Source organism: Vipera berus (assembly GCF_964194415.1).
Source record: "Vipera berus genome assembly, chromosome: Z".
NCBI lineage: Eukaryota > Metazoa > Chordata > Lepidosauria > Squamata > Viperidae > Vipera > Vipera berus.
Genome location: NC_138205.1, coordinates 71,815,014 through 71,839,490, shown reverse-complemented (window position 1 = coordinate 71,839,490; position 24,477 = coordinate 71,815,014). Strand labels below are relative to the sequence as shown.

At 42.0% G+C, this 24,477-nt stretch overlaps 1 protein-coding gene across 1 annotated transcript in view; it reads right to left on the bottom strand.

Moving 5' to 3' along the window:
- VPS41 (VPS41 subunit of HOPS complex) overlaps positions 1-20,870 on the bottom strand; it is a 156,683-nt gene extending 135,813 nt beyond the window's left edge. The window contains exons 1-2 of the mRNA XM_081344828.1: positions 20,843-20,870; positions 8,656-8,694 (exon numbers count right to left, since the gene is read on the bottom strand). Of these exons, the coding sequence (XP_081200954.1) occupies positions 8,656-8,694; positions 20,843-20,863 (60 nt within the window). The 5' untranslated portion in view covers positions 20,864-20,870. The remainder of the gene's footprint in view (positions 1-8,655; positions 8,695-20,842) is intronic.
- Positions 20,871-24,477: the final 3,607 nt, after the last annotated feature.

Here is a 24,477-nt window from a genome sequence, read left to right as displayed (position 1 = left end):
AGACCTTATCATCAAACATGATTAATAAATATTTTATATATGTTTTCAGTTTATATTAAATTATTGGAATTCATTTCTAGGGAAGCATGATGAACCAAAGATGGCTTCATGAGAATGACTGCATTGGAAAGAGGAGTTGGTGAACAAATCAATTCTCCAAACTCCTTTTTGGATTAAGGAGAGGATTTAATATTGTCCAGTGTTTCATACAGGTACTCTCTGTGACAAGACCATAAAATAGCAGTCTTGGCATGGTTTTAAAACTCTGCGAACTGGAACTGTCAGCTTTGCCCAAGCCTTGGAGCCTTCAAAGAGTCACTAAGTTTGCCCACTTCCTTTCTTAATCACTTTCACTGGAATTGGCTTCTAAACTGCTTTTTTGGATATTAAAAACCTTTAGACGGACATATTTTATTACATTGGGTGATTTTCCTTCAATACTCAGTAAAAGCAGTTTCATGTAAGTTTAAGAACCTAAAGAAAAACTTTGTTATTTGGCAGTTAGTAGCAATGTATGGCAGTGAAAGTTGGACCATAAGAAAGGCTGAGCGCCAAAGAATTGAGGCCTTTGAACTATGGTGCTGGAGAAGACTCCTGCGAGTCCCTTGGACTGCAAGGCGATCAAACCGGTCAGTCCTAGAGGAGATCAATCCTGACTGCTCTTTAGAAGGCCAGATCCTGAAGCTAAAACTCAAATACTTTGGCCACCTAATGAGAAGGAAGGACTCACTGGAGAAGAGCCTAATGCTGGGAAAGATCGAGGGCAATAGAAGAAGGGGACGACAGAGAATGAGGTGGCTGGATGGAGTCACTGAAGCAGTAGGCGTGAGCTTAAATGGACTCCAGAAGATGGTAGAGGACAGGAAGGCCTGGAGGAATGTTGTCCGTAGGGTCGCGATGGGTCGGACACGACTTCGCAGCTAACAACAACAACAACAAGCAAGAGTGATTAAAACATTGATTTTGGAATGACTTAAAACAAACCAAGGGATGTCTATATGGAAAGGAAATCAAAGTCCTCCCACCATACATTCTTTCTCCCAAAATCAAGACAAAAGATTCAAAACCATGTATTAGTGCAGGTGCTAGGCAAAGATCAAAATGCAATGGAAATGGAAAACAATGTAATTGAGAAAATACTCTTGTCTAATATTGTAATTTTAAAGTTAAAATCTCCCTGTCTGAAACAAGGATCTTGTCGGGAGCAAGGAACTAGAATAACTGTTAGTTAATTAGAACAGTATGTTTATTGCTACTCAGCTATTTGCAAGAATCACACCAGACTAATTGCACTCACTAAATTAAAAAAATTCTCACTCTTATTCTTATTCTAAGTATATTTTGCACTTTTTAACTTATTATATTGTAATTGTAAGCTACTCAAAGTCGCTGTATTAGTGATATGGGTGGCACAGAAATCCAATAAATAATAAATAATAATTTCCCTATAAAAACAGCTTTTGAGACACACTTCCAATGGCTGATTTTTGTATATTATTTTTTTGAAATAAACTTTACCTCTGATCCAAGCAACTATTTCCTGCTCAGAAATGAACCTAGTAATATTTCCAACAAGATAATGAAAAAAGAATACTTCCTGTGTTTTATTTGGGCCTGCTTTCCTCTTTCATGTGGGGTCCCTGCAAGCCTTAGGCCTGCTTCCCACCTTGCCCTTATCTTTTGAAGATCCCCAGAGCTCCAGACCATGTCTGCATCCATTTTCTATGCAGCCAGGAATTATGGCTGCTCCAAAATAGCAGCCCCTTCTGGGACATTGCCATGTGGCCCAAGGACAAAGTGGTCCATTCTGCTTCCCTAACATGGTCTCTACCATGCTACTGAAAGTATGTAGTTTTTATATATATTTTCCTTTCATATATTTTTCTTCCTCCTTTTTTTCTTTACATTTTTATTTTTAAGATTTTCTTAGTTTGCATTAATTTATCTTTGTATTTTTAAACTGTAATAAATATTATTATTGAAATTATATGAAATTCAATCCATTTTAATGAGGAGCTATTGCATATGATTGCATATGCAGTGCAAGGGCTTTCTAGTATTTTCCAGTCTAATTAAGTTTCTTGGATGTCACCAATAGTATTCAAGAAACCTCCATAACTATAGCTGGAGAATCATAAGAGCAATATTCTGAAGCCTTCAATAATATACTTAATCACAATTTAAGTTAAATGGTCTAGCCTCTCCTATAAGTTTGTGATGTCATTGCAACTAAGCCTGAACAGGAACCAAAGACCAGGAAGAAACAGGAAGCATGCAGCTGTTCCAACATATACAGATATAGTGAAGTAGGGAAAAGCAACCTCAAACATTCCTATTACTTTCTTCCATATGCACAGATGACTTCCAACTTGACAACACATTTTTCATGACTTCCAAATTGCTTAAACATTATCTATAATCCTAATTGTAAGCAATTTATTATAGAAATGCTTACTGTAGTTTTTAGATAATTATTAAGAAATATGCAATTATGTCAGAACACATCAACTTTCTACGTTCTTTAAATTTTCATTCCCCCTGCTCTTTATTACACATAATATTTCTCAACCTTGATAATTTTAAGATATATGGACTTCAACTTCCAGAACTCCGCAACCACAATACTGCAGGAATTCTGGGAGATGAAATCCACACATCTGAAAGTTGCCAAGGATGAGAAACAGAGACATAACACTTCATTGCTTTCTATGTATTGATGTCCCTCTTGATTTTCTTCTTCAATTGTTTTGGCCCTGGCTAGTCTTCCTTCAGCAGACATCTGATCTCAACTTGATACTTGGATGCAGACAGCTTATATAGTACTGTATACAAACAGGTACACACTCTGCCTTTCAGAAACTAATAGTAAGCAATGTTGACTTTATCCAGAAACTGAAGTCAAGGAAAAACAAGTTTATTCCACCAGACTAATACTTTGAAGACACTCAAGCTGCATGATTTGTTGATATAGCAGGATTTCAAACTGCATTACATTTGTGCGGTTTGTACAAATTCCATAATCTTCAAACTGACATTTCTAGCTAATATTAATATCTAATTTTTATCCTTGAACAGTAGAAAATCAAAGAATAAATAATTTGGTTTCTAGAAATTAGTCAATACAACATATATTAAAAACATATGTTAATAACATATATTTAAAAACCATGAATATGTTTTAAAAATTGATGTACATCCATATATTATTTAAACCATCCACTAATTCAAAATGGTGAATAATTGCTATGTTCTCATTATTTTCCTCACCATTTTTCTATACATTTAAAGGCTGTATTCTATAATCCAAGTCTCAGAAATTAACTCGCAAAATGAGAACAGCAAACTCATCTTGACAGCTTGTTTGAGATAGAAAGTAATAAGTACTGTTTATACTGCAACAGCTAATGAGTCTCACATTGGACAAAAATTGCTACTTGAATTTCGGTATTCAGAAAGGTTCACAAAACCCTCTCTGTGGCAGGCAATGATATGCTCTTACAGAAACAAAATGAATATAACTGACTGGCATTGTCCAGGGGAAGGACCTTCTCTTCCATGGCTCCTGCCCTTTGGAGCAACTTAACCCTGAGATGAGATTGGCTCCTACCCTTCTGTTGTTCCACAAAAGCCTGAAGATCTGGCTCTGCTAGATGGCTTGAACTCCCAACATGGAAACATCACATTGGAGGTGGCTGTTGAATTAAGAGGCAATACCATTCCCCCACCAACAGTCCAGGCATTGGTTTCTTTTCTCTTTCCATCTTTTAATTATATTTTATAGTGATTGGCATTCTTTTAAATATATTTTTGTTTGGATGCTGGAAGCCACCAAGTCATTTGTTAAGAGATGGACATCAAATAAATTCAATAAATAAATAATACTCATGATTTATTACCAGTATATTTTTATGTCCCTCAAATTTATGAGAACATAAATGTAGATTTTTGTAAAGCACAATTGGGATGTAAAAAGAGATCTAATTAATTTTATGCATAGAAAGAAAAAAAAGAAATGTATATACAATCCACATGTAATTTCAAAAATTATACAAAATGAAATTAAAGAAAAGACAATAGTACTTCAAGATTGCAGGGAATATACTTAATAGAATAACAAAATTGGAAGGGATCTTAGAGGTCTTTTGGTCCAATCCACTGCTCAAGGGATGGTTGTCCAATCTTTTCTTAAACACCTCCAGTGTTGGAGCACTCACAACTTCTGGAGGCAAGTCATTCCACTGATTAATTGTTCTACTATCAGGCAATTTCTCCTTAGTTCTACGTTGATTCTCTTCTTGATTAGTTTCCATCTGTTGCTTCTTGTTCTGCATTCAGGTGCTTTGGAGAATAGTTTGACCCCCTTTTCTTTTCAAGCTAAAGCAACTTTTTGCTCTGAGTGTTAAAATACAATTAATATTTTTTTGCTCATAATTTCAAGGAGGAATGAATTTAGTCTATGGGCTAGATTAAAACAAGAGTCTACAATGCCAGAAATCACATATATGCCTATAAAATTAAACTGAAAAGAAAGAACACTGCAACCATTTTAAAAAAGGATACATTACAATTGTATGATGGGTTCATAGAAAGCAGTAATACCGTCTCTATAAAAGGGTTTGCTTAACAGACAAAATTAAGATCTAAGTGTTAACTTACCACAAATATTACACATATTGTACCGGTAGTAAAATGCATGTGTGTCATAAATACTGATATTACACTTTTACATTATTTTTATTTATAGTAAATTCACACATTTATAGCAAAAGATTTTACTATGCTCTAGAAATAGACATGGCCTTAAAAGTAATTCTACTACTCTTTTGCTATACAATATTATTTTAATTATTCCTGATGACAGTAGTGGGCCTTATTCAGGAGTGTGTATACGTTTACCATGTTTTTTTAAAAAAAGGAATCTTACAGATAAAGACTATATACTGTATACTTCTGGAACAGGACTGCATACATAATTTGTGGTGTATGGTCAAGATTTATAGAAGAATAAAATATTCCTATCAATTCCAATAATTATGATGTGTTTATTCTATTTATTTTACAATTTTGTATATATTTGCATTGGTTAACCAGTAGGCCTGGAGATTAAAAAACAATGGACTCAAACCAAGGCAAATTCCAAAAAGGATTTTAATAGAATAAATTTTAAGACACTTTACAGAAAAAAAGAAAATGTTCCCAAAGGGACTGGATCATGTCCCTTTAGCTTGAAAGAACCCCAAATCAAAACAGCAAATAAGTTCTCAGCGGCTACAAGTAGTCTTCAAGTTACAACCACTGATTCAGAGACAGTTCGAAGTTACAAAGATGCTGAATGCGGAGACCTATGACTGATATTTGAAGTTTCATCTGCCAGTGTCCCCCCAGTCAAATATTTGCCATTTGTGACCTTTGCTGGTGGCTTTCCATAGGCAAAGTGATCGGGGAAGCCAGCAAGAAAGGTTACAAGTCAGTCCTGTAAGTTGCTCCAACGTCCTCCACTTTTTCTCCCAAGAATCCCTCTACAAGCTATAAGATTCCCGGAACCTCACGCGCCGTTGTGCACACATCCATCCATAGTTCCCCCATCTGCACTCTGTTGCACAAGCTTGCCCTTCCTCTCACTGGGCTGAAGCACAATCCTGCTTGGGTCCTGGACATACTAGATGACTTTGTTCCAGAAAAGAGACTCAGAGCATGTCTAGATACCAGATCTTGTGGAACACATAGATATTAATGGAGAGAGGCAATCCCACAAGTACCTGGTCATGGACAGTTTTAAAAGTGATAGCCAGTACCTTGAATTACACCCAAAGCCTACTAGGAGCTAGTATATCTCTATAGTATACAGGTGAAACTCGAAAAATTTGAATATTGTGCAAAAGTTCGTTTATTTCAGTAATGCAACTTAAAAGGGGAAACTAATATATGAGATACTCATTACATGCAAAGCAAGATAGTTCAAGCCCTGATTAATCAAAATTGTGATGATTATGGCGTACAGCTCACGAAAACCCCAAATCCACAATCTCAGAAAATTAGAATATTGTGAAAAGGTGCAATATTCTAGGCTCAAAGTGTCCCACTCTAATCAGCTAATTAAGCCATAACACCTACAAAGGGTTCCTGAGCCTTTAAATGGTCTCTCAGTCTGGTTCAGTAGGAATCACAATCATGGGGAAGACTGCTGACCTGACAGTTGTGCAGAAAACCATCATTGACACCCTCCATAAGGAGGGAAAGCCTCAAAAGGTAATTGCAAAAGAAGTTGGATGTTCCCAAAGTGCTGTATCAAAGCACATTAATAGAAAGTTATGTGGAAGGGAAAAGGGTGGAAGAAAAAGGTGCACAAGCAGCAGGGATGACCGCAGCCTGGAGAGGATTGTCAGGAAAAGGCCATTCAAAAGTGTTGGGGACTTTCACAAGGAGTGGACTGCGGCTGGAGTCAGTGCATTAAGAGCCACCACACACAGATGGATCCTGGACATGGGCTTCAAATGTTGTATTTCTCTTGTCAAGCCGCTCCTGAACAACAAACGTCAGAAGCGTCTTACCTGGGCTAAAGAAAAACAGACCTGGTCTCTTGCTCAGTGGTCCAAAGGCCTCTTTTCTGATGAGAGCAACTTTTGCATCTCATTTGGAAACCAAGGACCCAGAGTCTGGAGGAAGAATGGAGAGGCACACACTGCAAGATGCTTGAAGTCCAGTGTGAAGTTTCCACAGTCTGTGTTGATTTGGGGAGCCATGTCATCTGCTGGTGTTGGTCCACTGTGCTTCATTAAGCCCAAGGTCAATGCAGCCGTCTACCAGGAGATTTTGGAGCACTTCATGCTTTCTTCCGCAGACGAGCTTTATGGGGATGCTGACTTCATTTTCCAGCAGGACTTGGCACCTGCCCACACTGCCAAAAGCACCAAAACTTGGTTCAATGACCGTGGGATTACTGTGCTTGATTGGCCAGCAAGCTCGCCTGACCTGAACCCCATAGAGAATCTATGGGGCATTGCTAAGAGAAAGATGAGAGACATGAGACCAAACAATGCAGAAGAGCTGAAGGCCGCTACTGAAGCATCCTGGTCTTCCATAACACCTCAGCAGTGATAGCTCAGGCTGATAGCTTCCATGCCACGCCGCATTGAGGCAGTAATTGCTGCAAAAGGGGCCCAAACCAAGTACTGAGTACATATGCATGCTTATACTTTTCAGAGGTCCGATATTGTTCTATGTACACTCCTTGTTTTATTGATTGCATGTAATATTCTAATTTTCTGAGATTGTGGATTTGGGGTTTTCATGAGCTGTACGCCATAATCATCACAATTATGACAAATCACGGCTTGAACTATCTTGCTTTGCATGTAATGAGTCTATCTCATATATTAGTTTCCCCTTTTAAGTTGCATTACTGAAATAAATGAACTTTTGCACAATATTAAAATTTTTCGAGTTTCACCTGTACATTACCCTGATGTGTTATACCAAAAATTGCATGTGCTGCTGCATTTTGAACTATAGCTTCCAAATATTTTTCAATTTTTTTCAAGATTTTCATGCAAACCATATTGCAATAATCTGACTGGGGATAGCTAAAACATAAGTGACATAAGTGACTATTTCAGGAAAGGGCACAATTGGCACATAAGATGGATTTGTGCAAAAGCCATCCTAGATACAGCTACTACTTGCTCCTCAACCAAAAACTGTGTTTATAGGAGAATTCACAAATTATGCACCAGTTCTATCTGGAGGAGCTCTCCATTCCCAAAGTTTTTAGACTATCAGAAGGATACAATGATTAATGGTATTGAAAGCTGTTAGATCAAGAAAGGCTAGGACAGATATATCATCGTGCCCTAAATTGATAAAAGATAGCCTGAAACCTAGGCAAGACTACCTTCTTTTTAATAAACTTGCCTACAAAAAGAAAGTTGGAAATCAGACTAGAGTTGATCCACTATTGGCTTCTTATAAAGGTAAAGGTAAAGGTTCCCCCGCACGTGCGTGCTAGTTGTTTCCGACTCTAGGGGCCATAAACACCATAAAACACATACTCATATAACATATCACCAATGTTTACTAGTACCATGTGACAGTGAATTGCAATTTTGTAACTTAGCTCCTTGTACAAATGTGTGCTTATAAAGATCCCAAAGTCATTTCACACAAAAAATTTCATTCCATTTAAATACATTTTTAAAAAATTAATAAGACAAACTGTGCATTGTGGAAAACATATTGTTGAAAGGCCTAATTTTGCAAAATGAATGAAACAAATTACAGCATCATAATACCAATTCTTCTTTATGCCAATCTAATTTTATATATGCAAACAAAAACAATATGATATAGGTTTCAATTCCTCACATTATTACTTAAAATATGATCTTTTAGCAGAAAAACATTATCCATGTTATCATTTGTGTTGCATGTTCAGTAGCAGCACAGATCCCACTTTTAACTGAAGCTTAAGAAATCCCTTGCCATAAAATAATCCTCTGTAAATAAAAAGCTTCCATATGTACAATGAAGCAGAGAAATCAGAAATGAGGAAAAATAAAGGCATGTATACTTGCTTATTAACAAAGTTACATTTAATGAAATGTGTGCAAAAGTATTTTTGCAATGTGCAAAAATAAAGGCCCTTCAAAATAATCTTACCTCAGACTCATCTGTCATTTCTTCATCAGTCACAGGCTCCTGAAAACCATATAAAAGAAGGGAGAAATTATAATATGGAAAAAGTTAGTACAATCCTAAACTTTGCTGTATTTAATGGAATTCATTCCTCAATAAATATCAGATTTTTGTCTCAAAATATGTCTTTTCTTTGAGGAGCAGGAGTGGGAAAGAAAGTGTCGAGTCCCGTGGGCCCGACATACAGCAAGGGGAGGGAGTTCTGCGACAGCCCCCCTCCCTAGCCTCTTGTTCTTCCGCCGCCGCAGCAGCCTCCCACAAGCCCTCCACTGACCCGGCCGCCTATCAGCTGGCTGCTGCTTGCCGGTCCCGCCACCCGCCAGCTGGCTGCTGTGAAACTTGCCGGGATTCTGGAAACCTCGGAGCGCAGTGCTCGGCTGTTTCCCGCGTTGCCAGCTCCCTGCCCAGCGCCGCCTGTCAGCTGGCTGCTGCAGACCTCGCTGGGACTTCGGATGCCTCGGAGGGCGTTTCCCGTATTGCCGCCTCCCTGCCTCGAGCCGCTGATGCCGCCGGTCACCGCGGAAGCTGTGCTGGCCTCCCCACCTCCCAGCTGGCAGCTTGACCCCTGTGGCCGGTTGTGTGGGTTTGGAAGTGGGACTTGCCTGAAAAGCGTTCCTGTGGAACATGAGGAAAAGGCTTGTAGGACGCGTGGAGGGTGGTATGGAGCAGCGTGAGCTGTTTTGCAGAAGATATTGCAAAGGGGGAAGAGGGATTATAAGATGTTGTGGGCGGATGCTGGTTTGTGACCTGGGGGCGGGGTTCTGCCTCCTGGTGGTTATGTAAGCACTGGGAGCAATTCACTCCCAGCTGTTGTGATTCAGCATCAGCCTGTGATACTGGCAGCTGAGTCTGATGATTCTGAAGAGGAGGAGGAGGAGGGGTTTGGAGAGCCTTTGGTGTCAGAGGGAGGCTCTGATGCACTGCAGGACTCTCAGCCTGGCACCTCCCGTCATGTTCCTCATCAGACTCAGCCGTGTGAGCACGAAGTATTGGACGTAGATGATTCACAGCTGGATCTATTCAGGGACACTAGGAGCAGGAGGCAATCCAGCAGAGTAGAACACAGAAACGCAATGAGGCAACTCGGTGAGAGTAGGAGAAGGCAATGAGAAGCCACGCCTTGGGACTGCTGATAAAGGGGGAAGGTGCGGGGGGTGCTGGTTGCTAAAGGCAACCATTTGAAGATCTTCTGCTACAGTCCTGGTCTGTTATTCCTGTTTAACTCGTTTGAACTTTTGGTTTAACTCTTGTTTGAACTTTTGATTTCTTTGTAAATAAATTTGGTTGGGTTTTTCCAGCCTGTTGACTATAAAAAGGGGTTGTCCCTGACATTCAACAGGGCCAGTCGTAGGCTGGAACAGAACACCAGCGCTGACTTTGCTTTTGTGCTTTTGCTTTGAATAAAGCCTTTTGTTTGTTGCACGTTCCTGTTTGGAGACTCCTGCTTGCATCCTACGAAGGACGTGATCTGACAGTAAGTCAGCGCTCCATTTCTTCTTGTTCACCTTGCCCTATCCTATTGTACTATTTAGGTATGGCTGAGGGAACACAAGGGGCTGCCGCGGTGGCTGAGGAAGGAGAGCCAGCTGGAGCTGTAGCACCAATACCAGTGACAGAGCCAGGGGATGCTCAGCCGATGGTTAGGCCTAAGATGCGGGACCCAGGGCCGGTAACCATGGTGGGTGAGCCTCAGGAAACAGGGGACCCTGCTCCTGGAGGGGAATGGTGGTTTAGCCCCGCCCTTGGCCACTTGGACCCTGGTCGAGGGCAAACACCAAGGGCTGGAGGACCTTTAACAGAGTGGAGGGAAAGGCGTCTTACCGACGATGGTGAGGAGGAATGGAGTTACTCCATGGCACCGGGCAGACAAACCATGGATATTCTCCAGGACAGGTTTGGCGAGATAGGGTACCGGGAGCCCCTGTCTTGGTTGGGCCCAGAGGCTGGACATGATACAACACCATGGTCTCGCAATGAGATACAGCCTGTTTGCTCAGGGCCGCCCCGTTTCTGGCTGGCTAGCCCACAGTTTCGGGTTCCATCCAGCCTTGGCATGTCCCAGGCGGGAGGTCCCACTGTCACATCCGGAAGTAACATCACAGTCTGGTCAGGACGCCAGACCATCAACGGACGAAGTGCCTACCAGGCAGACAGCAAGGCCAACCGGTGCTTTGGACTGGCAGGCAGCGAGCTCCCAACGTTACAACACTCTACGAGGGACAGGGCCGCATACGGGACCGTGGGGTTTGGGGTTGGTGTGGGGCCCACCACCACTACCGATGTCGTTCGACGGACATCCCAATCGCCTGGCAATGTTTCTCAGCCATGCCATTAGCCATCTGGACAGATATGCCCCGGCCTACCCATCTCAATGGGCAATGGTGGTGGCAGTAACAGCTAGTCTGCAAGGTGAGGCGGCGGCTTGGGCAGCAGATAGCTACCATGCCAGGGAGCTGGCCGACACCGGTCTCTTTCTGGAGGCATTACAGGCAAAGTTCGAGGACGTCTCTCGGGTCCAGCGAGCTGAGGTGGAAGTGGTGGCCTTGAAACAGTGAGGTCATCCTGTCATAGAATACGTCCATGAGTTCCAGCAGGTGGCTGGTAGACTTAAGATCGTGGCCAGAACAACTGGTCCACCATTTCCGGGCGGGTCTGGACGGGGCCCTTCGCCGGGCGTGTATTGTCAGAGGTATCCCAAACCGGTTGCAGGACCGGTTCTGGGTGACAGTTGAGCTGGACGTGGGTTTACAAGAATTCCAGGGTAGAATGGAGAACCCACCTGGGCCCCGGAAATCGTTTGAGAGACCCAGGGAAGGACAGAAGACCCAGTCCGCAACACCAGGAGCTTCCAGTCCAGCACCCTGTCCACCAATTAGGTGTTTCCACTGTAACCAACCAGGACATCAGGTAGCAGAGTGCCCGGTTCCAGTACCGTGTGCTGTCCCGTGGACTCCTGGAATAGGAGGTGCCACGCCGAAAAAACCTGTGGAACAGACACGGGCAGCACACCAGCAGGAAGGGGAGACGTCCTGACGGCCGCCCCAGACAGAGGAAGAGACACTGACAGCTGCTAGGCACCAGCTGGTGGTTTACAATAGCGCGGACAACTCAATTGAAGACCCTATGGTGAGTGCGCTGGTGTGCCCCTTTGCCATCCCCATTGTTTTGGTAAGCCCACAGTCAGGATAGAGGGGCCTTAATTGACTCCGGTTGTACCCACTGTCTTGTCAGTAAAGCGGTAGTGACCGAAGTGGGGATTAAAATGGAACGATTAACCACCCCACTCAGATTTGAAAAGGTAGATGGGTCCCTTTTGGGGGGAGCACCTGTTACCCATGTAACAGAGCCTGTTCGGATAGAGATGGGGGCTCACTGGGAGGTTTTTCGGTTCATAGTGGTACCCTCCATGACTGAGGCAGTGATTCTGGGGCTTACCTGGCTTGATAAATGGGGCCCACCGATTTGGTGGGAGGGCGGTTGTTGTAACATACTCATTGGGGTAGGTCCCCGGCCACCAGCCCATGACTCTGGGAAACCCAAAGGGAAAAGCGAGGGGGTAGGGGCATGGAAGGCCGGTGCAGGACAGGAGGCCCAAGTCCCGGACGTGTACTCCGACCTCACTGAGGTGTTCGACGAAAATGCAACGTCCTGCCACCCCACCAACCAACGGACTGCGCCATCGAATTAGAACCAAGAGTTAGACTACCTAAGCCCCGTATTTATGCCATGACACCACGGGAAATGGAGGAGTTGCGACACTACATTGACCGGAACCTGGCCAGGGGCTTAAATCAGCCGCCCCATTCCCGTATAGCAGCACCGGTCCTGTTCTTTAAAAAAAAAGACGGCTCCCTGCGTCTATGTGTGGATGTCCGAGGCATAAACGGGGTATGTGTAGAACATCTGTACCCCCTTCCCCTGATGAAGGACCTCCTGGCCCACCTGGCTAAGGGCAGGATATTCACTAAACTGGACCTACAGGAGGCATACTATACGGTTCATATTAAGCAGGGTGACGAATAGAAGACAGTATTTAATTGCCCACTCGGCAGCTATTAATTCCGGGTTATGCCGTTTGGGTTGCAAGGGGCTCCTGCACTATTCATGCAATAAATTAACGAGGTGTTGCATGAACACCTGTACCACAGAGTACTCATGTACTTGGATGATATCCTCATCTATACCACCAACATGGAGGAACACGTCACTTTGGTGAGACAAGTGCTGAGGAAGTTGTTGCAGGCCTGGTTATATGTGAAACTGCCTAAATGTGAGTTCCACAGGACTCGGTTGGACGACTTGGGATACATGATATCCGGGGCAGGGGTGGAGATGGATCCCAACAAGGTCAAGGCTGTCCTGGAATGGCAGGCGCCGAGGACTTGCCGCCAACTACAAAGTTTTTTGGGGTTTGCCAATTTTTACTGGCAGTTTATCCCATCCTTTGCCACAATAGCCTTGCTCCTTACAGACCTCCTACACACTCAACAAGCAGCGATGAAGCCACATCCTGGGCAGCCACTGGCGTGGTCTACTGCATGTCAACGGTCCTTTGAGGCTTTGAAGGCCTTGTTTGCCAGAGAACCCGTTCTGCTTCACCCAGACCCCGAACTACCATTTGTGGTGCAGGTTGATGCCAGCGACGTTGAGGTAGGAGCTGTCCTTCTCCAATGAAATAGCCACAGCTCCCTGCAACCCTGTGCCTATACATCAAGGAAGCTAATGAACACTGAACGTGCATGGGCTATCTGGGAAAAGGAGGCTTTTGCTGTACGTTGGGCACTCAAGACATGGCGACACCTCCTGGAGGGGGCTAGAAAACCGTTTGAGGTGTGGACAGACCACAAAAACCTGGAAGTGCTAAAAACGCCAAGACGCCTGTCCCCGAAACACATCAGATGGGCTCTATACGTCCGATGATTCCATTTTACTCTGAAATACGTGCTGGGGCAAAAGAACTTCCTGGCCGATGCCCTCTCAGGATTGCCACAATACGATAGTAAGAGGGAGGAGGTGGTACAAGCGATTATGCCCCCTTACCAACAAGACGTGGCAGGAGCGATGTCCCACATTGTGATGGGGGATTTGACACGAGTTACAGAAAGCGCTCCAGGATGATTCCTGGTTGAAAGACCACCTGAATGTTCTGACGAGACGGGATGGTCTGGACTGGCATGGGGATAAAATCTATGTCCCACAAACAATGAGGCAAGGGGTACTTCGTCGGTGGCATGACGCTAAACAGGTGGGCCACTTTGGGTTCTTAAAAACTTTATACCTGGCACGACGGAAGTTTTGGTGGCCGTGAATGAAGGTGGAGATTGAGGACTATGTCCGAGGATGTCATACCTGTGCCACCGCAAAACCCCGTACAGGGAAGCCGTTGGGTTTATTACAACCTGTAGCAGATCCCACCAGGCCCTGACAGGATATCACAATGTATTTCATTGTCGAGTTACCAGAGAGTAGGGGCTACAATGTGATCTGGACATAATCGATTTCTTCTCTAAGCAGGCGCACTTTGTGCCATGTAAGGGACTGCCGTCTGCCCAAAGGTTAGCCTGGATGTTTATAGCCCACATCTATCACCTACATGGAGTACCCCGAAGAATCATCTCGGACCAGGGGGGTACAGTTCACAGCTCGCTTCTGGCGTGACTTTGTTCACTTTATCGGATCATCCCAGGGTCTCAGTTTGGCATACCATCCTAGCACCAACGGGGCAGCAGAGTGAGCGAATGCCATGATAGAGCAGTACCTGAGGTGTTATGTGTCATATCAACAGTCCAACTGGGTGGACCTATTGGCATTTGCAGAGGTGGCACACAACAATGCGGTGCACAGTAGTACTGGGTTTTCCCCGTTCAGGGTGGTGTTTGGTCATGAGTTCGTTCCCATGCCCGAGTATGTTCAAGGGGATCCCTTACCTTGCCAACCTAGGGAGTGGATGACACAGGTGGGGGATGTGTGGGATACAGTGAAAAAGGCCCTAGCAAAGGCTGCAGAAACAACCGAAGAGCAGGGAGATAAAAAGAGAAGACCCTTTAAGCCTTTCCAGGTGGGGGACCAGGTGCACCTCTCCACGAAGTATTTGCAGCTGCAGGTACCGTATAAGAAGCTAGGGCCGAAGTTCCTAGGACCTTCAGAGTGATACAGATCATCAACCCTGTAACCGTACGGCTCCGGTTACCCAAGTATCTGGGGAAAATACATTCTGTCTTTCATAGCAGGTTGCTGAAGCCAGTTGGGGAATCATCCCGTGAATCAGTAGAAGGGGGCCCAGGGCCCGTATGGGGTGATCACTTTGAGGTCCAGGAAATCCTTGACTCTTGGGTGTGGAGGGGGAGGTTGCAGTACCTTATTTTGTGGAAGGGGTATCTCATTACGGAGGCATCCTGGGTGAGGGAGATGGACGTTCATGCACCTCGTCTGGTTCGGGCGTTTCACTGCCAGCATCCAGGGAAGCCGGATGGGGGAATGGCCAAACCATCCAGTCGGGTGGACGATTGTTCATCCATACCCTCTTGTCTTCCAGGTGGAGTCCTGGTAGGAGCCGCCTGTTGAGCCCCATGGGCCCGACATACAGCAAGGGGGGAGAAAGAGTTCTGTGACGGCCCCTCTCCCTTGCTTCCTGTTCTTCTTCCACCGCAGCGACCCGCCACAAGCCCTCCGCCAACCCGGCTGCCTATCAGCTGGCTGCTGCATGCCGGTCCCACAGCCCGTCAGCTGACCGCTATGAAAGTTGCCGGGATTCTGGAAACTTCGGAGGGCAGTGCTTGGCCGTTTCCCACGTTGCCGGCTCCCTGTCCAGTGCCACCTGTCAGCTGGCTACTGCAGACCTCGCTGGGACTACAGATGCCTCGGAGGGCGCGTTTCCCGTATTGCCGCCTCCCTGCCTCGAGCCGCTGATGCCGCCGGTCACCGTGGAAGCTCTGCTGGCCTCCCCACCTCCCAGCTGGCAGCTTGAGTCCTGTGGCCAGTTGTGTGGGTTTGGAAGTGGGACTTGCCTGAAAAGCTTACCTGTGGAACATGAGGGAAAGGCTTGTAGGATGCGTGGAGGGTGATATGGAGCAGCGTGAGCTGTTTTGCAGAAGATATTGCAAAGGGGGAAGAGGGATTATAAGGTGTTGTGGGCGGATACTGGTTTGTGACCTGGGGGCGGGGTTCTACCTCCTGGTGGTTATGTAAGCGCTGGGAGCAATTCACTCCTAGCGCTGACTTTGCTTTTGTGGTTTTGCTCTGAATAAAGCCTTTTGTTTGTCGCACGTTCCTGTTTGGAGACTCCTGCTTGCATCCTACGAAGGACGTGATTTGACAGAAACTTGTTCAAAATAAATCATAAATACCCATCTTAGATCTGCAAAATTGCAATCATATTCTAGCCAAAGGACAGTGTATATAATTATGTTACCTAGAATATATAGAGCACCAGACAGATAAGCACAACATTGCTTATCTGTCTAATTCAGATAGTATACAATCATTCTGCTGTTTTCAGATACACAGAAGCATCCCTATCATAGCAGTTTTGTGCAATTATCCAAGTTTTGCAAAGGAAACTCTTGCTCCTCTGACTTTTAATCCTCAGATAGTCACTAAATTACTACAGAAATGATACTGTATGACAGGGGTGTCAAACTGCTGGCCTGTGGGCCGGTTTCATCATACCAAAGCCACGCCTACCCCATTGCTGCCCACAGGCATGGCCCGCCTGGAGCAGTGCAGCCAAGAACATGGCAGCCGGGCAATGGGAACAAGACTCTGGCCTTGCAACCCGTCACAAACAGATGATGCTGCGGGGCACAGGTGGAGGGCATGGTCATGCCTGGGAGTGACTCTCCTCCAGGGGGGCTGCTGGTGTGGAGGGGGCTGCGGGGGGAGGCGGGGCTGGGGCGACAGCACATGTGCCCACAGAGAGGGCTCTGAGTACCACCTCTGACATCCGTGCCACAGGTTCACCACCACTGATATAGAAAGTATTTTACTCCTTAGGAAATCTGCCCAGTTTTTCTGGGACTGCAGTATATGTTTGACGTTTGTGCCATGGCACTGCTGGGTTCCCTGAGCGATCTGTGGCGGGCCTTGAGGTGGTGGGTGGCCCTGCAGGTGGGGGTGGAACGGAGGCGGTGCAGGGGTGGGACAGTTTTTGGGCACTCAGTCTCTAAAAGGTTCATCACTGTTCTACATCATTTGGCAGCTTTGAATATTTTATGTTCGTCAATAGGAACGAATAATCTGAATACTCAGTAGAGTAATATAATAAGTAAACCCTCCTCGACTTATACTCCAGTCTTCTTCCCATAAAGTGTTCTATGTAGAATCAAAATGTAGATATACAAGCTAAAAACAAGTATCAAAGTATCTAGTGGAGATATATGAGTACATTTTGAACTATATCTCAAAAAATTATTAGCATATTTGTTACAACCAAATTTTAAACAAAAATTATCCCATCCATTATAAAATTGGTTCTATTTCTCCCATTCATTATAAAAATCTTTTAAAATGTTTTGCTTTTATGGTTTACATAGGGAAATCTTTTTTCTTTACAATAGAATGTACATTCTACAGGTTCTCTTTCAAAGCTTAAGGTTACTCAAAAGGAACTCAGAAAGAAAGATGAAAACCAACATTATTCTTGGATCTTACATTGCTCAAACCATCAACAAAAGGTTTGCTTTTAAAATATCTCTCTCAGAAAGTAATGTATCTTACTGTGGCAATCATACACACATAAAAGAAATTGAGTCTACTCTTGATAATCTCTCACCTGTCCAGTAACAAAATCTGCTGATGCCATACTTCCTACAAGAGGTCAGCAAAATGAAGATTTATTTAACTTATTTACAGTTATCAATAGCAATAAAAGGTTACATCTAATATGCTGACACTGAATTTAAGCATTTTAACAGCAGCACACAATAGAAATAAAGACTTCATGAGAAAAGAAAGCATTACAAACCTTATGAGGTAACATTTTGACAACAAGATGAATAGTTGCAGCAGAGTCTATAATTGCTGCATCGTAGGACTATATTTATGCCACAAAGTGAATTTGGAACAGTTAACATGTCCGAAACTCATGAGGCAGTCAATTTTTTAAAAATTAGAATGCTCTATCATTATGAAATTTAAAGTTCAGACTTATCAGGTGCAAGATGGTGAAGGAATCACACAATTACAGTATACACTAAAAGATATTTCATGGATTCTTTATAAATATCATGATTTATACGCTAACTTTGCATAGGATGGGTGGGGGGAAATGAATTCTAGATATCTAATGAATATGAATGTTATTTCTTGACCCAAGCAACTTGGTGTCCTGCTTCATTTTAGCAAACGTTTACATAGACTACTGCCACTACTGGATTCTCTTAAATTACTTACAGGGGGCGGGGGGGGGGGAGGAGAGGACACTGAACTTGTAATCCATCTTGAAAGCTAAATATCCAAAAGCAGGGTTCAGTGACTTATTTAGGTCCAAGTATAGTATTAGATCATGGTCCCTGCAAAGTCTTAGAAGGTTTGCCAATTCTCATGTAATTTAAATGATTTTACTTCAAATCACCTCTGGTATCTAACTCTTAAACACATTCTCTGGATTCAGGTCTGGTTGTAGGACAGAAACAAATTGGTCATTGATAAATGGATTTGTTATGACTTGATGAAATGAATAAGACACCAAGACACCTTCCCTAGGTTCTGCTAGACCTCTCAGAAAGGATGGTTGCTTTCTCCAGTGTTGTTGTAAATGTCCTACAAGTGTTAAGGAGATAGGGACAAATTTCTGCAGTAGTTCCATTCTGTGAGTTTCACTTATTCATTGTCAGCAATGGATAATGTAAGGAACTAGTGATTAGAAAAAAAATTCTAGCAAGATGGAAATATTTTCATCTGTAAATGTTTATTTTTTAATCAAAATACCTATGGATAATCTGAAAGATACCATGTTTATAAAAAGTAAGTCCATCCTAAATAAACACCAGTAAATTACAGCACGAAATCAATTACCTAAAGTTATTACTCTGAGCTAAGAATTTGAAATTGGCTGATAAACCAAGGTACCTTTGATGCAACCAAGATACCTGGCCCATGTTGGGCTGCCAAAGCATGCTTGGGACAGCCTGCTTGTGATCTATGGAATCCAAATTCAGTTTCAAACTAAGAAAAGTTCTTAAAATAATTATTGTACAACAGTTGGTTTAGTGACTGCTCTGGCTTTTGTCAACACTTTCTTTAAAAAAAACCCACAGGTTTTCCCACCTACAGTAGTAAGTTTCCTTCAAAGAGTTAGTCAAAAATGTCAGTACCAAAGCTAATCTCTCAATCTCAATCCAGTCTCTGCCCCCAACAAAGCCTAATGACCACTAATAGCACTCCCTATGGCAGGGTTGTCAAACTCAATTTCATTAAGGGTTACACCAGCATTATGGTTGCCCTCAAAGGGCCAGATGGGTGTGGCTGAGTAGGTGTGACTGGGTGGTCACAGCCATGTTCCTGTGACTAGGTAGGCGTGGCTGGGTGGGCGTGCATGGCTCGACGTGTCCCCAGTCTTCTGAATTTATATATTTTATTTCCCACATTTTAACAACAACAAAAAAGAATATCTATGCAACAGATAATCGTCCAGCTCTTTCTTCCTGATTTCAAGTCCTGCAAAGTGAAACTTCCTTTTCCTTTCATTGCCTTGTGTTTGATGCTCAGATGAAATATGGCAGACACCAAGCACCAGTCAACTGTGACACTTGTCATTCTGCCTCTATTTTATATTCAACTTCCAGTTTTCAAAAATTCTACTTTAAATATCTTGTTAGGATTTTGAAAAGCTGACATTAAAAAAAAGATCAGAGGATCACAGCCAAAATAAAGAGAACATAATCTAAATCTAATTAATACTGAATTCTCTGGAGAAGAGTATCAGTAATCATTTTAAAATTATTATATATTACACCAAACTGTAGTATTCTTTGCAGAATCTAAGTATTCTGAAAAAGCGAATGATATATTCACAATTTCCAGTGTGGGTTCATTGTTATCATAGAATCAAGTGCTATCCATTTACATAAATAAAATATACACTGAGATTTAATAAATGGGAACAATCTTATTTCTATTCTGGCATTCAAAAATTTACAACCATCCAGATGTAGACACACATTTGTTTTCACTTAATGTAGATCTAAAAAATTCTGTTTATGGCAAAGTAAAAGAGAGCAAGTTAACTTTCAGCTTATAAACTTTATTGATGCATTGTAACTTTATGAACATTTGATTAAAATTAGACCATTTCTTGCTGAACATAATGAATTAATTATGATGTACAAAATCAGCCACTGTAGTTTGTAAATTATAGTTTATAGGGTAGCTTGTTGGCTTGATCTGTTACATATGATTTAATTCAACAAATGCTTAAACAAGATTTGATTTAATGCAAAGAGTAAGCCTGGATATTTACTGTTTAGTAGGGTTATGCAATATTCCAAAAGTTGCTTTAAGCACATGGGGATGTGAACACAAAACCAACCTAAACGTCTTAAAGCAACTGCATATTTTCCTAGAAGTACATGTACCTGCCTTAAAGTGTTGCAGACAGGCACTATATTCAATTTCCCTTCAAAAGCCTTTGGAGATTGAATTTGAAGACTGCACAACCCATATTTTAAGACCGTTGCAACTAAAGTTCATAAAAGCAGTCCGCTAAAGTTGAGGACAACTGTTCTCAAAAAAGCTTAAGACATTTATAGCTATATCTATAACAAGGAATCACTGTCCTAGAATAAGTTAATTTATTATTGTATTATTGCGGTATCCTGCAATCCGAAATGAAAACGCGCATGATTTTCACGTAATACTTTCTTTAAACTCTTGTAGCAACCCTTCCCCATCATCTACAAAAGAATATTTTATCTTCTCCAAGTTCCCTGCTTTTATCTTTTCCCCATCATTAGATTCTTCCTGATGTATACAATAACAGCAAGTTTCCTCCTCTCATTCCTTTATCGTTTGCTCACCTACTTTATTTTACCAACGTCAGGGACTTACAAAAGACCCCCCCCATCTCCAAAGTTTCCGTTTTATAACTATTTTTCGACACTCTTCAGGATTCTCCAGTTTATAATAACTAGCTTGCTGCATGTATAAGTTTTACCTTTTCCGCAGTTTCCGCCATAACGATACGTGAGGATAGTCACGTGACAATGCCGGAAGTAGAGGCATTTAGCATGCTGGGTAATGTAGTTCCTTTGTTCCGCTTTTCTATCTCCAGTTTCCCGAAGGTTTAGAATTTCTAAAGATGTGTTTTTCGAATTTTCTTTTAGGCGTCAGCGTTGTGAAAATAATAAAAAAATAACTATAAAATATAAGTCAGAACGTAACTACAATGACATCACACATTTATTTGAAAAATAAAGTGTTTAATACTATGTTTTATGTCGAAAGAAACAAAACAAAACAATGGATTCACCAGAAACAGCGGCGAAGTGATCAGTAAGCACCAATCACTTGTCTCGCTCCTTGCCTTCACCAGCCTGGTGCCTTCGGATATTTTGAACTGAAACTCCCCAAATTTCTAAATCGACATGTTAATCTGGGAATTGCAATCCTAACACATGGACAGCAGGGCAGAGGAGGAGAAGTGATTTAGATTTCACACGAGGGTATTTGGCTCCTGTTAAAAATTTTTACTTTCTATACTGTTTGTTAACAAGGACCAGACTGCTATGTACATTTAGGTAATTAATCAAATACATATTTAATCACCAATGAATCAAACTGATTTGGTGATATTTGTATTACATATTAAACCAAAAAATTCTTGGCTAATTTCTTGTATGAGAACCCAGCTTGAACCTTGCTTTTCACGCAGGTTAATTTGCTATTTGAATTGCACAATTCTGTATATTTTGCTTCACCAAGAGGATTGGGGTGAATTGTTAAAAGGTTTTTACAATGTGGGGAAAGGAAGATAATTCAATACAGGCTTTGATCTCTTGTTTTACTAATCTTTCTCTGGGAATCGCAACAGAAAGGATTAGTACTGGAAACTAATCGAGGAGAGAAGCAACCTAGAATTAAGGAGAAACTTCCTGGCAGTTAGAACATTAACCAGTGGAACAACCTGCCACCAGAAACAGTGAATGCTCCAACACTGGAACTTTTTAAGAAGAGACTTGACTGGACAGCCATTTGTCTGAAATGGTATAGGGTTTCCTGCCTGAGCAGGGGGTTGGACTAAATGACCTCTAAGGTCCCTTCCAACTTTATTATTGTTGTTGTTATTAATATTAATATTATATGAAGCTTTTTTGGGATGCTTGCTCTTTGACTCCCAATACAGATTCTAAGCATCACGTATTCATTTCAATCCTGTTGATAGAAAGAAAGGCTATTTTATATGTCTAATAACATGTTTAACTGGTCAGTAGGAAGTATTTTGAACTAATAACCTAGTCAATTGATCTCAATGGATATTTTCAGCTTCCAACAAATTTACATTCAGTAAAAGGGAGACCTTTGCTTTTCTTGGGAACTACTTTTTTTGTGTGGAACTTCTCTTACTGCTTAGAATTTCTTTTTTAAAGTACAGCCAGAATTTGCCATCTGAAACTTAAACCCCTTATTCTGGATTCTGGATTCTTGGTCAAATGAAAACTAGTTTTGCCATTTCCTGATGTGATATCCTTTCTGGTATTTGAAGAATACTGTTGTACCCACTCATTGTGTTTTTTGACTGTGTGCCATCAAATTGGTGTCACCTCTTTTATGTCTTTGACAACCTCCTATATTTTTTTATTTTTCCATGAGATACAGGATTAATTAATATATTCTAATATATCATGCTTTTTTTACGGTTGCTATTATGTCTTTCCAAATATGCACTGTAGATACACTATGTAAATATATCCCCACAATATTAGTAAGCACATAGAAGCCATAGAAAATATTAGCACAAATAATATCTGCAACTGTGTAAAATAAAAACTGTTTGACTTACTTATCTGTAGGTTTCCCTAATGATGACCGCACAAAAAAAGATACCAGGTTTTGAACTACCCTGTCAAATAGTTCATCATCATTCAAGCAGATGCGAGCGATGTTGCCGTGGGTGCAGTTCTTCTTCAGAAAAGTAACAAGGGGGAGCTGCAATCATGCACATATACCTCAACAAAACTCACTGACACTGAGCGGCGTTGGGCTGTATGGGAGAAGAAGGCATTTGCTGCATGGGCATTGCTAATCTGGCACCACTTCCTAGAGGAGAGTAAAATACCCTTTGAAGTGTATCCAACAATAGTACATGTGAAAGGGATCTAGGTTTCTTAGTGAACCATCATTTAAGTTTGAGCCAGCAGGGTGTTGCAGCTGCCAAAAAGGCCAACGCTGCATCAACAGAGGGATAGTATCAAGGTCGCAAGAAGAGATAGTATTACTTTATACAGCACTTGGAGTACTGCAGTCACCACAAAACCAAACGTCTAGAAAGAGTGCAGAGAAGAGCAGATGGGCTAATGCAATATTTTATGATGGCTAGAAGTGCTTTACAGGCCATAAAGCACCTGTTCCAAAGCCATTGTGACTGTGAATGTTGTTAAATGACCAATTGTAGGTTGAGGACTAGTGTATGAAGAGAACTCAGAATTAGGAAAAGGAAGAGAATATTAACTGAGCAATTTGCCAAACCTGTCAAACTTTCAGAAAAGCCCTATGTGTGAAACTTATTCTTCCAGGTAAATTTCTATATTATTATGGTCTTATCACCTGTTCATAACTATAGGTAGTCCTCACTTATCAATTGCAGTAGGTACTGAGAACTGTGTTCCTAAGTAACATTATCATAAAGCAGAACATGATTATGTGACCAACAGTTTGTAATTTCCTGCTGTGGTCACTAAGCAAATCATTGTGAATTGTTAAAACAAGATGTCATATGACCATAATTTGCCACTTTCTGGTAGTTCCTTCATTGATTTTGCTTGTTGGAATCTGGCTGTGAAGGTCACAAATGATGATCACATGACAATGGGATTATGTGAATGTTGTAACTGTAACATGAGTTACAATCTCATGAGGATGTTGTGAGGATGTTGCAATAACCTGAATTTCATGGACCTATCATTGAGTCATTCAGCACTCTGAATAGAATTCTTTATTGGCCAAGTATGGTTGGACACAAGGAATTTGTCTCTGGTGCATAAGCTCTCAGTGTACATACAAGTAATAGCAATAATCATGATCATAAACAACATGAAAATATATTCATCATAAATCATAAGATGCAACATTTAGTGATAGTCATAGAATACTAGCTAAGCAAACAACATAAATCATACTAGGATGCTAAAAAAACAATATAAATTGTAAGATACAAACAACAAAGTTATAGACATAAGAAGATAGGTAATAGGAAAAATGAGGAGTAATGCAGCTTTATTAAGTAGTTTGTAGGAATTAGTTGTTAAGCAGAGTGATGGCATGGGGAAAAAAACTTATGTCTAGTTGTTCTGGTGTGTAATCTATAGTGTCTTCTTGAGGGAAGAAGTTGAAATAGCTTATGTACAGATTATGAGAGGTCTGTAGATATTTTCACAGCCTTCTTTCTTGCTTGTGCAATATACAGGTCTTCAGTGGAGGGCAAGCTGGTAGCAATTGTTTTTTCTGCAGTTCTAACTATTTGTTGAAGTCTCTGTCTGTCTTGTTTGGTTGCAGTTCCAAACCAGACAGTTATAGAAATGCAAATGACAGACTCAATAATGCCTTTGTAGAACTTTATCAGCAGCTCCTTGG